General features: G+C 44.5%; 2 protein-coding genes across 4 annotated transcripts in view; one reads left to right on the top strand and one right to left on the bottom strand.

Moving 5' to 3' along the window:
- The window catches only part of cdkl5 (cyclin-dependent kinase-like 5), a 26713-nt gene extending 15240 nt beyond the window's left edge, over positions 1-11473 (top strand). For 2 of the 3 annotated variants that reach the window (XM_053864559.1, XM_053864561.1), the window contains 11 exons: positions 143-223; positions 295-470; positions 1048-1874; positions 2055-2395; positions 3707-3808; positions 4527-4632; positions 4920-5052; positions 5990-6095; positions 7115-7276; positions 8256-8498; positions 8656-11473. In XM_053864559.1, the coding sequence (XP_053720534.1) occupies positions 143-223; positions 295-470; positions 1048-1874; positions 2055-2395; positions 3707-3808; positions 4527-4632; positions 4920-5052; positions 5990-6095; positions 7115-7276; positions 8256-8498; positions 8656-9063 (2685 nt within the window). In that variant the 3' untranslated portion in view covers positions 9064-11473. The remainder of the gene's footprint in view (positions 1-142; positions 224-294; positions 471-1047; positions 1875-2054; positions 2396-3706; positions 3809-4526; positions 4633-4919; positions 5053-5989; positions 6096-7114; positions 7277-8255; positions 8499-8655) is intronic. The other variant, XM_053864560.1, reaches the window with a different exon arrangement.
- On the bottom strand, positions 11462-15724 carry rs1a (retinoschisin 1a). The gene is made up of 6 exons (XM_053864567.1): positions 15595-15724; positions 15421-15446; positions 15113-15245; positions 13842-13983; positions 13030-13225; positions 11462-12842 (listed from the first exon to the last, which is right to left on the bottom strand). Exons 1-6 carry the CDS (start codon positions 15638-15640, stop codon positions 12690-12692), a joined length of 696 nt encoding a protein of 231 aa, XP_053720542.1. The 5' UTR covers positions 15641-15724; the 3' UTR covers positions 11462-12689.
- Between the last annotated feature and the right edge of the window lie 450 nt (positions 15725-16174).

Below are 16174 nucleotides of genomic sequence, written 5' to 3' on the forward strand. Positions count from 1 at the left end.
CAAAAGCATATATCAAAACAAATCCTTTTTTTGCCCTGTTTTTTTTGGTTTGTTTTTAAGCTGAGCTAAATCTTTGTTGGTGAAATTTCTATATAAACTTGTAACAAAACTTGTAACCTGGTTATGTGTTTCCGTGTCCTAGTTTCCTTCAGTTACTCATCCTCAGACTTTAGAGAGACGGTACCAAGGCATCTTGAGTGGACTGATGTTGGATCTGATGAAGGTGGATTTTCACTCAGTTATTTCACTTCCGTGTCAGTGTTTGCTATTTGACACCTTTGGGTCTTCCCACAGAACCTGCTGCTTCTCAACCCGACAGAGAGATATCTGACAGAGCAGAGTTTGAACCACCCAGCCTTCCAGCCTCTGAGGCAGGTGGAGCGGGAGAGACCACCACCTGCCTCCCCTAATCCACCTCGCTCTTCCAAGAGGAAGACCCACCATCACGGCGAGAACACAGTTCCCACAAGGTCAGACAGAGTTTTTTTTTTTTTTAATGTATCACAGACATTATATTACTTCATTTATTTGTGTTATTCTTCATTAGAGTTTCCATATCTTAACCTAGGGTTAGAGCTAAATTTAGAAAAGTAAATAAGTGCTCATCAATAAATGTATCATTTGATTGAAAAATAATAAAAATTTCCCAGATAATCTCAGAAGTACTTTTTCTCATTGAGTCCAAGAATTCTCTTCAGGCTCTTCTATCAATTGCTGTGGATTTCCATGACTAGTCAGCATATTCTGCACTGTTGCACGACAATCTGGTTTTCCGGACGGACTGTAAGGTCCACTAGGAACTTCTGCTTTGTTGAAAAATGTCCTGAATAATTCATATAACAGAATGTAGAATGGCGACAGGGGAGGAGTAGCAGAAGTAATCTTGGACAGACTTGATTTTACACTCAGGAAAAGAAAGGGATTAGATGTGCTTGCCTTTCGAGTTGATATCCATGGAAAGGGACATGGGTTTTTTTTATTTAGCTGCCTCATAATTCTTATGTTTTACATATAGACTTGTAGACACTCATCTTTTCTTCCTTCCAGGAGCCACGCAAAGGGCTCAAGTAGTCGTCGCTCCAACAGCAAAGAATGTTCTAGCCTCCCTCGCCACGGAGACCTCCATCATCTCGGCAATGAGAGTTTCTTGAATGGCAACAAACCTCCGCCAGCCAGTTTAAGTCCAACGCTCCACCCCAAAAGCCAGTACATGTCCCAGACCCTCAACCGGTCCGCCTCATCTTCCAAAGACCTGGCCAACAACAACCTGCCACACCTTCTCAGCCCTAAAGAAGCCAAGGGCAAGACAGAGTTTGACTTCAACTTGGGGCCCTCGCCCAAAATTTCAGATCCAACCCACAAATACGGCCACAGCAAACCCAGCTCCTCTCGGTCCCAGCCGCAGCAGCCGCAGGGTCCGCGGCACAACTTCCTAGAAGGCAAAACCAACACCCTGCAGTCAGCAGGAGAGAAACAGCATGGTCGCCACAGTCACAGCATGGCAGACTCGGCTCATGGGTCCATGTCTTCTTCTTCCAAAAGTTCTGCCTCTTACCTTAGCTTGTCCAAAAGCCACAGTGCACTCAGCGATGCAAAGTCTGTCGGAAACTTGAGCGACAGTCGACTTCATCCCGACGACCCGAATGCTAACCAGCAAGTAGGAACGGGACCCAGTGCACGGTTCTTTCCTGCAAGCTGTCTGGACCTCAACTCCACTTCGGGGCCTCCTGGACCCCCTGGCAGCCCCTCTACTCGCCACAGTGACCGCTCTGGACACAGCCCTGCTTCACGGAGCAGTGGCAATGTCCGCATGGAGAGCAGCACACTGGACTCATCCTCTAGACACAAGTCCAGGCTCAAATCTTTGGCACCAGGTGGGGACCATTTTGTTTACGATCCCTGCCAGGTATTGTTTGGAGCGGTCATGATCAGTGGTGGTTGCCATACTTTCACATAAAGTGTTTGTGACGGTAGTAGTTCAATGTGGCTGTAGAGTGTAATATATGAAAAGTGATACTCATCGGTTCCTGCATCTTTATATCTCTCCTCCCCAGATGAAGTCAACGCCCCAGAGCTTCTCGACCCTGGAGGAGCGGGGATGCCCTCCACTCACACACTGCCTTCCCCTCATGAATCTTACCATTATGGCTTGGGTTACACCTCCCCCTTTTCCTCCCAACAACGACCTCAGCGGCACTCCATGTATGTACGGAGAGAACGGCACAGACCTCACCCAGCAGAAGGCGGGATGGGAGGGTTACCGCCTCCTGGGCAGGCGATACCCACACGGGCCAGCAGCCTGCAGCTTCTGTCCCCACAGCTTCAGCACCGGACCACCCTCACCGGACACTCGGTCAGCTCGTCCAGAGAGGACTGTACCGAAGACATCAACAGAGTGAGTGAATGAAGAGTCACTCAATAAGGAACAGGAGTAATCAAGATATATTTTCACTCTAAACCAGGGGTCACCAACCTTTTAGCAACTGCAAGCTACTCTGGGTGATACGAAGGGCTACTACACACTTCTGAAATTACAATGTATAATAGATGATAAATGATATTCCTCTCAAATACTTGTCTCATTCCTGAGTTTCACAATAATTACCAATGGAGTAACTATTAAGGAATCACAAAATCAAACATAATAAGGTGCTTATTACATGAACATTTTTACTATTATCATCATTTTTTTAATGGCTTGTGGTCTACTCCCTTGGTCTCTGGTGCCATGCACGCCATGTTGGTGATCCCAGCTCCAAGTGTTCTATGAAGAGGATCCAAATGTAGACGTCAGGTTAAGGATTTCTGATGCAGTTTCTAGTCTGAGTTGCTGTTGTGGCTCAGGACAATGGTTCATCTCAGCTGGCGGGCAGGTCTGGACATGAATACTCACATTACAGTCAGTAGGGTGACAGGCAGGCGGGCAAAAAAACACAGGAGGAAACAGGCGACAGCCTTCCACGTCAGACTGAATATGGACCGACGAGCTGACTTGAACTGGCATGTCGGACCTTCTCTGGAAGAGCGACGCGGACTGCTGGCAGGTCTGGAGGTAGCAGGTGTGCCAGTGGGATGTGGAGGCGTAGCTGTGATAGAAAATGAGCCTCCCGACTCAAAACACCAAAATAAAAAAAATAGAGTAAAAAACAGTCAAGAAGCTTATGTCTAATAGGGATGAGACAGATTACACATTGAACATGATGTTCCATGGAACCTGTGAAATTATACCCAAAACACATTCTGAGTACAGCCCGGAGATTTTCTAGCACTGTTTGACTCCTAGAGCTTTGGCTTTCAAGACATTTGGGCAACGTGGAATGCAGCGGGGGTTTGATACTCGTCAGCCTTCAACATTTTAAGCTCCGTAATTAAATCAACAGTATGTCGGAAGCAATTATCACTTGACATTTTAGCTCAATTTCTTATGCAAAACAGTCACAACATGTATTTTTTTTAAAAGCTCCTGATTTTTTGTGACGCGCCCCACTTGCGCTAATAGACCATTGGCAATTATTCTCTCTTGGCATCTAGAGGTTGAACCAAGCACATTTCTTGAAGTGTGTTGCAGCTCAGGTTTGAGATCATCACCAGTGATTCAGCTGCTGTCGGTGCGTGTGGTGTGTTTGAGTGGAGACTGCCACTGTTTCATATTATCCCAGCTTCTTGCTGACTCTCCCGTCTGTTTCACCGTCCATCTTTCACACAGAGTGAGCAGTCTCCTAAAGACATGAGCCACCCCTGTGCTCCCATCAAAGACTCCACGAGGGACAATGCTGCTGCCTTCCACATACAGCGCTCTAAAAACGAGGTATGACTCTGGACTTCTCTTTGCTTTCAATCGAGACTGTTGCGCTGTTGCTGCCTGCTCTTTGTGACTGAACATAGATATAAAAGTAGACCCTCCATTGCCAGGTATGGGTGCAGAGATTTTTTTGTGTGTGTGTATGGGACATTCGGGGTAACAACAATTATTTGGGGCCAGGCACCCAAATGTAACAAAATTTATCAGGAAAAAAGCGTTAGTTGTAAACCCTATTTAAAACCTTACATTGTAAAAGAAATCATATAACACTGCAAATAAAAATATGCATGTGTTCTCTGCCGTTTCAGTTTGAATAATAAAATGCTAAGCTTCCAGAAATAGTGGAGAGATTTGTTAACGTAATATTAAGATGGAGAGCTAACTAAAGTAGAACAGTTATTTCAGAGCAATTTTCTTTTACAGAAGTTGGGAAAAACATTTTGTGACAGACACAAAAGGAGAACCGATAACAGCTCACGTCTTTTTCCCTTCAATTCTTGCTCAGTGACTTCATACAGTATGTGATAGACGCACTCCGCAATGTAATAAAATGCGTTTTTCAAATACAATAGTGCACCATGTGTCTGATGGGAGCACTGTGCGACCACTGTGGAAATTCAGGCATCCTACTCCCTCATTCACACGCTCCCCAGTGCTACCATGGAGGACGCGATACTGTTCATTGCAGCGATAGCAAATCAATATTTCTGTCACTATTTCTCAGGTTGGAATGTATCATGATGCTCACATGGAAGAAGGAGGTTCCTCCAAGGAGAACAGGATGATTTTCACTGAATCCATGCCGCGAAGAGTTGGCAGTTTCTACAGAGGTAAAGGGCTATGGCTACAAGCAAGGTGGCTGTGTACAGAAGCATGTGTTCATATATGTAATAAATGTATACATTTATTATGGGGTTTTTTTCTCTGCAGAAGGAAAACATAGCACACAACAACACAGAACAAACACACTAGATGCAATTCATTGTATCGTGCCATGGTTCCAAAGTGAATGTGCCATAGTATTGATACTATAATCACTCTTGCTGCCTTTAAGTCTGATATTCGTGTTGACTGTTCTCCAAAGGCCTCACCTGCTCTGATTCGTGTCTCTCTTCAGTTCCTTCTCCAAGACCAGACAACTCTTCCTTTCATGACAGCCTTGCTCAAGGTCGGGTCCCTGTTGTCCCGGTTGTTTCTGCAGACCCCGTTGTCATGACAAACCACTCGAAACGCCAGACCGCCTTTGACTGGTGAGAGTTTAGGAAGTTTGGGATTAAATTTGATAGAAGGACCATTTCTGGTTTCTCTTCACGGTCAGCAGGTTTTAGTTGAAGCATGCATGTAGTGTGTTTGTGTGTCATTCTATAGCTTTCTTGACCCATCTCCTGCTTTCAAGCTGTTACTGATTATTGTCTGAAGATTCTGAAGAAAGCTGGAATTAAGTCACAGATGGAGAAATTAGCTGTATTAAATATAATAAATCTCTGATCACATTGCACTTAGTGTAAGCATTGTAAATGATTTATAACAATACTGATGTGACTCACAATATTTTTAACAGAAAAAAACTGCACTCCACCAATGTACTCTCACTCACTTGAAATGTCTCAGAAGTAAGATTTTTTTTTTTTACGTCAAATGTAGGTAACTAAACTGACTTTTGCTTGAGGCTTCTCTTGAACTTGGTTGTTTTTCAATTGATTGAAATATGGACAAAAGTCATAATTAAGAGCACTACTTTAAACTACTCTCACTGATTTGTAGTACTTGAGACAAGATAGAATATATAAAGAAAGAGCCACAAAGACCACATTTTCGTGGGTTTGACATAGAGTGTTAGCAATATGGATTCAGTGTGGGGCCACGGTTTTATCAGACGCCGAAGGATCCAGCGCATGTAGCCTATTGTCAGTTCCGATATGGTGGTGATGCCATCTTGTTCGTCGAACAAAGATGACAAAGCTAAGACTGGTGAGCTATTGTAGTTAAATACACCTGAGTAGAAGTTCAATATTTTGAGTGTTACAAGTCACTACCCACCTCTGGGCTGGAGTTACATCAAGGATGTTGCTCTTGGTATTCTATTTATGTTGCCAACCTGCAGGTCAACACGCCTCGTGTCTCTTTCAATTCTCAAGCTCATAATTACAAGGATGAGTCACAAGCAACCTCCCGTGTCTCCTGCAGGACTGCTGCTGAGGCAATGGTCATGAATCCTCCTGAGCCCACTAAAGAGAAGGAGAAACAGGGCTTCTTCAGGGCCATGAAAAAGAAAAAGAAGAAGACGCAAATAGTAAGTATTTGTCTTGTTGTGAGGTGACATCTGGAGGCCAAGTGTGGATCATTTTCATCTTTTTAAACATTCCCCCTGTGCTGCTGTCTGCAGTGCGTCACAGAGACGTATAGTCCAGTCAGGCCAGTAAGAGGTGGTCCCTAGCATCTCGCTGTTTCCATGCTTTCCTAGCTGCCTGAAATGTCGATTCCTGAAGTCGAGTGCCAGAAAACCATATCTAGGTTTCCCTTTGCGAGTATATGGTTGATGGAATGGTGTTATTGTCACTTGTGATGACACTTTTCCGCTGTTTCGCTGTGATCCTTCCTTGTAAGCAAAGGCACATGGGGTGGCCGGCGGGATTGGAACTACTCGTCTGACTAAAGGGACACCAAAATGTCCTCATACTACACTGCTCACTTGGTGTCTAATACCATTTTAAAAAACCCTGAAACAAGCAGGACAGAGTACCCTTAAAACCATTGTGAATTCAAATTCACTAGACGACAAGTCCACTGTTAACCGATGCATCGTGAAAGTCCTTGTGCACTCCACATCAACAGCCTCTTCTAAAGAAGCTGTGGTTGTAGACTCAGAAGCTGTCTGGGAACTCATCACCCCCACATTCACGAATCCTGGTGCAATAAATACTACTTTGCTCCGTGGGGAGTTGCAAATTGACTTTTTGCACTTATGAATCATCACCTTGAGTCATCACAGCCAGACACACAGTTGCACAACACTTTTACAAAGATACTGTGGTTCTTCCTTCAACTAGCAACGTTTCTTTGAGGAAATCATTTAGGTTAGTGCAGTCAGAAGTGGCTTCATCACTGAACGACAGGTGGGAACTTGGGTGCAAAAGGAATGTGAGCATGAACAGGTCTGCTTGGTTTATGAGGACGAGTGAGAAAAGAGCATGTGTCCTCTCCACTGGCTCCTCCTCCATTTTAGAATTGATTTTAAGACTGTTAAGCTGGTACTGGATGACCTCAACATGGGTTCTTTATCATGTGTCATGTGTCTTGTCTACGTCCCAGACTGACATGGAGGATGGGAGGAATCCAGGCATCAAGAAAAGCCTCTTCCCACTCTTCAGCTCGAAGAACAGCTTAAAGCACAACGCGGCCGTCAAAGTCCTGCCAGTGGTGGCCTCGCCCATGGTACAGCACCAGCCCCCCGCGCCCTACCCTGCCTCACCAGTAATCTTACCTCGACGGCGCTGTTGCATGACCACAGTCACCTGCTTATCAAATCCTTTCACTCAGTGATGATTGACTTTCCAGGCAGAGAAAGGATTTGATCTAAGCTGTGTGGCTCCATTGTGTTGGTGCATCCATGTGTAATGATGTCGACGCTCTTGTATTCATCTCTCATCATCCTAAACAATGTTGGAAATACACCTCCCGTGTACCTCCGCGCATCCGTTCACTCATTAGAATGACTACCAAGAAATTATATCCAAGAAATGGCAGAGGAGTCGAATACATAAGCAGAATTCTGGGTCAGCAGCTACACCTGACATAAAATTAGCCGTAGTCCGGTAGAGCGACAAAACACAATCTGAGGTCTTGACCCTTTATACACCAACGTCCTCCACGTGGGCTCCGTCCTCTGATTGGTCCTCAGCCATTGACGCCAGTGCCAGTCTCCATCTGTAAATAACTTCTTTATTAGTAGCACAAGCAATTCCAACAACATTAATATTGTATCATAAGTGTACAATTCCCATTAGCAAGGATGTAGCTAACTTGTGATAGATCTGATTAATTGTTTTTTTTTCACCACTCTTCGGTGTAGTGCAGCGTTGCAGCCAAATGCAACAAACCTCATTGTTCTTCATATTCTGGTGTGTTTTTATGAGGACATTTTCACATGGTTTGTTCCAGAGAATTGAGTGTTGACCTACATAATCATGGGCAGAAGGCTTACTGTGGTGCTGTGTTTTTACTGCGGATACCTTTTATATTGTTCATAGATTTTATTGATTTAATGCAGAGTGACTGGAGCTTGCCTCAATTTTGTTGTTTTAATACAATGACAATAAAGGCATTCAATTCAATTCAATTCAATTCCATCAAAATGGCCTATCATCTCCATGGGTCATCATTGTCTGTCCTTCTGGTACTAAATCTACTATTAAGGACTGGTAACAGTGTCCCTCTCTCTTCTTCCCCACAGGTTCCTGGAAACGGTCAGGAGCACATGTCCTTGCAGAGGAGCTCCAAGTCCTCATCTCACCACAGTAGCCGTCGGAAAAACCGAGAAAGGTCCCGGGACCGAGAGCGGGAACAGAGTCGGGACAGAGACAGAGACCGTGAGAGAGAGCGGGAGAGAGAAAGAGAGCGGGAGCGAGAACGAGGGAGGGAACGAGAGCGAGTGAAGGACTGGCCACCAGAGAAAACGGTGGACTCACACTCGCAGGTATGCACAGGCAGCGGCATGTTCAGTTGGAGTGACGTGATTCAGATTAAGTACAAGCCATAGGGAATCAGTTCAGTTACATATGTTTCACTACTACTTTTATTATCAACGTCACTACGACTGCATTGTGATGTCACTGTTTATCCTTTCACGCCAGAGTCAGCCGCTCAAGTCGCTCCGCAGACTCCTGCACCTCTCCCCTTCCTCCTCGAACCAAGGCCCAGCTGCTCCTCCTCCACCTCAAGACCTGCGCTTCCAGCAGCCCCTTCCCAACCCTCCTCAGCCTTCGTCCAAGGGAAGCTACCCTGAGGTCAGAGGGCACACAGACAGCAGGGGCCACTCGGTGGCCGGCAGCTCCACGCAGTCCAAGAGCCGTAAGCCCAGCTACCCCCTGCCGGGACAGATCGAGTCCAGCTGGCACGTGTCTGCTCTGCAGCGGGCTGAGGGAGCACAGTTCACCCCGGAACAGCTGGGTATCAAACCGGGGCAGAATGGACCCACCTTTACCCGTGCCTCCCGCACCAGAATGCCAAACCTCAACGACCTGAAGGAGACCGCGCTGTAAAACCCCCGCCACCTCTGAACTGGCTTTCTGTCCTGGACTCGTCTGCCAGATGCAGTAAATACTGTACTATACAGGACTTGTACTCAATGTACAAGTCGAACTTGAGTCCACTGGAAACCACGCATCCACACCGGGTCGGTCGTTTAAGGGCAGGACACTATCCAGTATTACACTGTTGAGCCCTAACATTATGACCGCCTGACTCATAGAATTCTTTTGCACAAAAAACTTTTTAGTGGTGCAATGGTCAACGAGGTTGTGGGCAGCCAAGCCTTCTTGCTGCACACTGGTGAGATCCCACGGAATTCCTTAAATAGATGACAAGGATTGTGCTCAAAGGTTGCTTCTAACTTGCCCATCATCACCAAATGTTCTGAGCAACATGACCAGTGTGCACTCCACTCAACCCAGACGGCAGAGAATAGGAACGAAAAGAGTTTCATGCAGGTGGTCGTAATGTTATGGCAGAGCGGTGTCTCAGCTTCACACGTCAAGGACACGCCGGCCATGTGGCCTCTCTGCTGCCATCTTGTGCTTACAGGACTGAACTGACGCCAGACTGTCGTGTCCGCACCAGCGGCCAATAAACTCAGTTTAGTTTTGTTTTCTCCTTATTTTTAAAATATGTGTAATTTGATAAGGATGGGGAATAATTCTATTTGTATCAACATTATTTAAGAAATATTTATTTCTTTTAAATACAAGGATATAAGCTATAAATGACACTGTATGTAGGTTATATGGAAATATTATAAGGTAATATAGAGTTAAGTGTGTAACTGCAAGAGCTTTAGATTCGACACAGAGAAATGAATAGATATTTATGTGTTGATAATAATGATATGTCACAAGGAGTATTTAACAGTGAATGTCCTTTTATGTTAGCTTAAATATTTTACTAAGATGCCGTCACACATGACTTTTTTCTTGTTTGTTTTTTGTTTTTTTCCTGGACAGTCATTGCCAATATTTGTCTACAGCTTTCATCCATACAACTTTGCAACAAGTGTGGCTAGAAGGGTGAGACTGTTCCTGCCATTCCACAAGAGCCTGAATGACACATACTCCAGAGACAGAGTTGAGTCGTGCCCTTTGTGGCTGGGATATACAAGCTCAGCCCTCCATGACCCTGGAACAGGCGTGTCAGGCTGCTGATTTAGACCTGAGAGAGGTTAGACTTTCACTCGAACCTTAAATGCTGCACTCTATTAAGCATGTGACTTGACAAAGGCCAGAGGGAAATCTAAGGCAGTTATGTGATGCATACCTTGAATTAGGTAAAGATGATGGCTTCACTTCTGGTCCACTTCGTTGGGATCATCCATCAGGCTCTTTGTGTCGTTTTTTTTTGTTCAGAGGCCACATTCTTGTTTTGTAAACAATTACCCAGCTCTTTGCTGCCATATTGGTTTCGTCAATGGCCTTAAAAAGACAAGAGGGCAGACGTGGAGAGTGAAAATGGTGGAGAAGGTTGTTGGCAGGAGAAACGACATACCTCATCTGTGACCTTGAAGATCCTTTAATTGATGAATCTGGTGTTGCTTTGTGTTTACACAGAGCATGAGACTTTTTAAATGCAGTAAAACAGCAGTCCCACCCTAGTCTCACCTGTCCTGTACATGTCTTTTCCTCATCCAACGATCAGTTGTCTTCCACAGCTTTCATTTCCTGGATCTTGAGCTCCCGTGTTCTTCATCTCTCCGCTCCACATGTCATGTGATTCTTCCCTCCACTGAACCTTCCTCTCTGGATGTCTGTTTGTCCTGGACATGTCCATGTGAACACGAAACAAAACCAGATTCATCTGCACACGTTTACATTTCCTGTGTATGAGCCAGCCAAGATCACAAACTCTGTCCACATGTTTTGTGAATGTTTCTTTCTGACATATTCAGGGATGAATTGATTCTCCACAAGAGCATTTGTCTTCTGTGATCCGGGGGAAAAGATGTTTAACAAAAGTTTGTTCGATGTGAAAATGAAGCTTCAGAATAGAAAATATAAATTGACTCTAGATGGATGTAGTTTCACTCTCAATCACTTGCGGTTTAACTGATGAATCATGTTAAGAGCTTCAACATTATTCTGACCCTAAACGTGAGTGCGATTTAACAAAAGAGGGACAAATGACTGATTGTAAGTAGCTGATGGGATGGAGAGATGACAGAAACCTTGCCTTGCCTGTGACCTGAAGCCTTATACGGTTGTTAGTGACGATGCACTTCTCATCTAAATGAAGGCTTGGACCACCCCTCTATCATGAACATGAATGTGTTGCCTAAAACATCTGCTCTATTTACTCCCCACTCCCAGCCCCACCCCACTTCCTACAGAGTGTAAATATGAATAAAGGTGTATCTATCTGCTGAATTTAAGATAATAGGGTCTCGTAATAAAAGCCAAGTGCACATTGGACCCCATGTTTTGTTTTACTGAACACAAACAAGCGTAAGAGAAAATATCACAGCGGGAAATACAATGAGGAAGATGTGGACTTCACAAAACAGAGCTAAGTAGTAGTAGAGCTTTCACTTAAAAAAGATCAACCAATAAAAAAGACACCCTTATCTGTTACTAGTCAATATTTTGGTGGCAAAAACACCTGAATGAATGCGTCAATTATACAGGGAGGCAAATCACAATGTGTGTTTTTTTTTTACAAAATGTTGATCATTTCTCTGGTAACTTAACAGATAGCAGTTACCATTTTAATAATTTCGTTTAATGTTAGCAGCCTGCAAATCAATGGGGCAGCCACAGACCCTGCCAGGATATCTGGGGCCCATGGAAGGGTATGACAATGGGCCACCATGTAACACCCTTGAAAATACTTCTATGGTCAAACGCCATTTTAATCGTAATTGTATGACACAGTCTGACCAACTGTGTCTGTCAGGTTGTGGCCACTTTCTATTGTGGCCAAAGCAAGAAAAGAACTGTTTTCAAAACCCATGCTTTGTTATCGTAAGTCAGAACAGCGTGAGTAAACATTGATGTTAAACTTTCTTCCAAAATTTGGATTTCGGGTCTTAAATAAACGGAGATTTTAAATTAGTAGTAAAATTAATATTGATACAAACTTAATGAGTGTCTTAAAAAATTTCTTCAGGCCTTCAGTTTCACACTGGTGTTTACGTGTCGAGGCAGCCTGAAAAATGTTTTTCATTTGTGATCTTGTATAGTTGAACTATCTGCATAATGTTATTGAAGTACCTGTAGCATAAGCCTCATTAAAAATGTTAATCACCACCCGAACACTACAGTTAAAGAACAGTATTGTCAAGGAACCTAAAAGACTAATACAAAGTTCCCCCCACAAAATACTATGCTCTGACATTATAACAATATATATAATATCCAAAAACTCTGCTGTTGACGTCACCTTAATGAACCTCTCTGCAGACCTGTGGATACCATCTCCATGGCAACATGGCCTCCAGGACTAATTATTGCTTTGAATTCATGGCATTTTAGCTGCAACTGAAACATTCTACTCCGAGCTCTGCTGCTGTCGAGAAGCTGGTTTCTCATACACATGATGAGTGAACTGGTTCACTATTTAGGACACGTTCAAGTGAAAACTGGACACCAGGTTAAGACTTGGGAACAGCACCAGAGGGGGATTTTTAAGAACATTTGCTCATGCAGAGCAGCAGCTCCAGGCGCAGGGCGATGCGTGTGTGCCATCCCAGCGGCAGGATGCGGATGTAGCGCGCCACTATTGGGGGTCTCAGGAGGTTCTGGACGGATGAGGAGCGGTCAGAGTTCCCGTAAAACACCTGAGCAGCAACAGAGACATCATTTACTGTACTCATCACTTTCAAATTAAAGTAAATAAAACATCTTTTTTTGTTTTCCCACTAAAATGTATCATCAATACAGTACTACAGTACTACAATATTTTTCATGTTTTAGGAGACTGTGACTAAAATTATTTAATCATCTGGGTAATCGAGGATATAAAACCTTGTTGTTTCCAGTCTGGTCTTTGTAGTAGATCCAGTTGAATTTCTCATCGGAGCGATACTGGACGCTGTACTTGGTCAGCCACTCGTCGGCGTCACAGCGGCCTTGTGTGAGGATCCCAGAGATCACCATGGCTTCCTTCAGGTCCACCTGCAGCCACTGATTGTTGTCCTGGAACTTCGAGAGCCACGCACACCTGCAACACACGTGGGAGACCTTCAGACCCACAGAGATGTGTTGCATTGCTACATAGTGTTAGATGATGTGCGCTATTTTTTGTGCCTGTGCACCTTACTTCAGTGTCAGGAATGTCCTTCGGAAAGTCGATTCCTTTTCATGGTTTGAACGTGTGAAGAAATTGACAAATAAAATTGACTTAAACCTTGAAGTTTGGTCATCTGGGTGAGTGTGACACCCTTTGCCGTGCATCATGGGACTTGTAGACACGACTGGTTTGCCATCAGTGATGAATATTTCCCACTTTTCCAGTTTTCCGATCTAGTAAGCCACTTTTACGAATGCTCTTGAGATCACCTCTTTAACACAGATACTTCTAAATCAATAGTCACCCTTGCACTGACACAAAAGCAAGTCAGTGTGTTTAGTGAACCGACTGAAATAAGAGACGGAGGCTCCTGTGGCGCCTCGTTCCTGTCTACTCGTGCCTCCTGACCAACTCCAGCTTGTGTAGTACATTTCGTGATGGATGATCATTAAACTGAAGAACCGAAGGCCATTGCACGTGTTTGAGAGCCAAAATAGGATATACTTTAGAAAAAGATAACTGTCAGTATTGCATCTGCTACACTCACCCGAAACCCTGACTGTTGAGACGGGCCTTGCTGGGAAGCCATGAGGAGAACCAGCCGCTGTACTGGTCCTGGTTGGAGCAGGTGATCTGGTCTGGACTCACTGACCCGGCCTCGAAGCCCAGAGGTCGGTGGTACGGACATTCTGCGAGATGTCAAGATTTAGAGGCATTAAGATGTCACCATGCTTTCCTCCCACTGAGTTATCAGAAGAAAAGAGGCAGGAAATTAAAAGCAAGCTTCACTCTGTGGAGAGAATGGAAGATGAGGTGACATGGCGTGAAGTTGCGAAAAACACCCCTATTATATCTCAGTGCTCGCATGCACATATCTCCTAAAGCCCGACCTACATCTGTGTTAAAGCCAGAGGTTTTTAATTCTTAACATGGAGAGATCAACGCTGTCCATTAGGACATCAGCCAGACAGATGGTCGTGTTCTTGACTGTTTCCTGTTCTGTTTGGGCCTGTTCCTGCCCTCACACAGTACATCCAAGCTTACATAAATCATTGATTCATAATAAAGATCATTATCTGCCCGCTGGAGATGGACACCAGCTTCGGACACATGGAGAAGAATAGTGTGACCTCTGCTCCTCTGTTTACTACAGGATTAATCCCCTCGCTGGCACGCTGTCACATCCAGTCTAATCCCAGAATTACAACCATCCAGCAGCGTGAGGAGGTTTGCATAACTGCCAAACAAATTGGGTTGATCTGTTGTTTGCACAAATGGCGGTGATGAAAGTGTCACTTCCGAGGAGATATTTTTGGAGCAGCTGTGATTTAAGCAGTTGAATAATAAACATGAGGCATTTAAGCGTAATAGGAAAGCGACTACATTCAGGTGGCAATAGTGTTTCACTTGTACAGTGTAATGATGGATGCAACTGAACTTCCAGACCATTACTTTAAAAGTGCTCAAACCACATACTGCAGTGCCGCAGCTGCTGAGACAAGTATAATGCAGATTAGCATTCTCAGATGACTGCTTCATTCTATTTATTGAAGATAAAGGAGCAAGATTTTCCCATCTTTACCTTAGTACTTTGAGCACCTGAATGGAAAAGGCTTTTCAGTACAGTTCTCTCTCAACTGCTCTGTGAAAGTGATTCCATTTCCTCCTGCTCTGTATGGCACACAGCCATTTAAATAATGTGGTGTTAAATCTGGACAACAGTTTCATCATGCATGAGCCAATACACACTAACCTCACCCCAAAATAAACTGTTTTTTTCTCTCTTTAAAATGCGAATTTGTTTTTGATGCTTCCTACCTGGCATGCAGTCCACTCCACGGACCATGGGGGGGCGACTCGGAGGTCCGAAAGTGGTGTAGTCTGTTGGAGTCTCTCCTCCATCACAGTCACATTTGCATGTCCGACCGGTCCAAGCTTCAGACACTGCCATCTAAAGGTACACAAATGTGTTTTACAAACGCATGCTTACCAAGACAAGTACAATAACCCTATGAAAACATTCTGAAAACTTAAGATGTAATTGACACATTTGGTCAAGAAAACCGTTGACATTATACACTCATTATTAAGGTGCATCTCTTCAGTGATGATCGGTCGCGTCATACCTCTTGAGCCTGACCACAGACAATCACTGCGCGGTCAGAAGAACAGGGATGGGAGGGAAGAAGAAAAATGCCACTTCATTAAATAAGATCTTTCCAACTCAGATGACAATATCAGGGGAATATAGGGACAAATAAAGGATCTCATCTCATCCAGCTGGAACGTGGAACTCGTACCTTCCAGGAGCAGCAGGGTCAGCAGGAAGCACCGTCTGAGAGTCATGGTCCAAACTCGCCCCAAAACACACTGAAATGACTGCAGACTGAGCAGTCGAGCCAAGAGTGGGAGAGAGGCTGGATTACAATAATCCACGGGACACTAATGACCTTACCTAATGCCATGCTCATCTCACAAAGCCCCTCCTACAGCTGTTAGTCCATCATCAACACCACCAGTGCCAGCGGGCCATCTGCTGAAGGATGGCTGGAGGAAAACACGCGCCCCGATAAGCTGCAAGGGTGTGACGCGGGCGCACTCCAGGATGACCAGGGGCGCTCTTGTCTCCCACTATATTCATTCATACACATCTGAAGAGGTCAAACTATTCACATGCTGTTCATTAATGAGGCTCTTACTCAATGTCAGAACGTGATGAAAATTCAGCCTGAAGAATGGTGTGGGAGCAAGACCTCGGCAGTGATCAGGATCTTCCTCCAATCACAAGTCTGTTCCCAGGACAAATGAAACACACCAAACATCACATAAGACCATGGAGAGCAAGGCCCCAAGTCCGTATATGCCTCTACAACATCTTTG

The sequence above is a fragment of the Synchiropus splendidus genome, chromosome 5, assembly GCF_027744825.2.
Source record: "Synchiropus splendidus isolate RoL2022-P1 chromosome 5, RoL_Sspl_1.0, whole genome shotgun sequence".
NCBI lineage: Eukaryota > Metazoa > Chordata > Actinopteri > Syngnathiformes > Callionymidae > Synchiropus > Synchiropus splendidus.

Coding starts and splice junctions, on each gene's coding strand:
- rs1a (XM_053864567.1), bottom strand. CDS start 15,640: ATGACTCTCAGACGGTGCTTCCTGCTGACCCTGCTGCTCCTGGAAG. Junction 15,447..15,594: donor GACCCTGCTGCTCCTGGAAG/GTACGAGTTCCA, acceptor CTGACCGCGCAG/TGATTGTCTGTGGTCAGGCT. Junction 13,984..15,112: donor TGGAGTGGACTGCATGCCAG/GTAGGAAGCATC, acceptor GACATCTCGCAG/AATGTCCGTACCACCGACCT.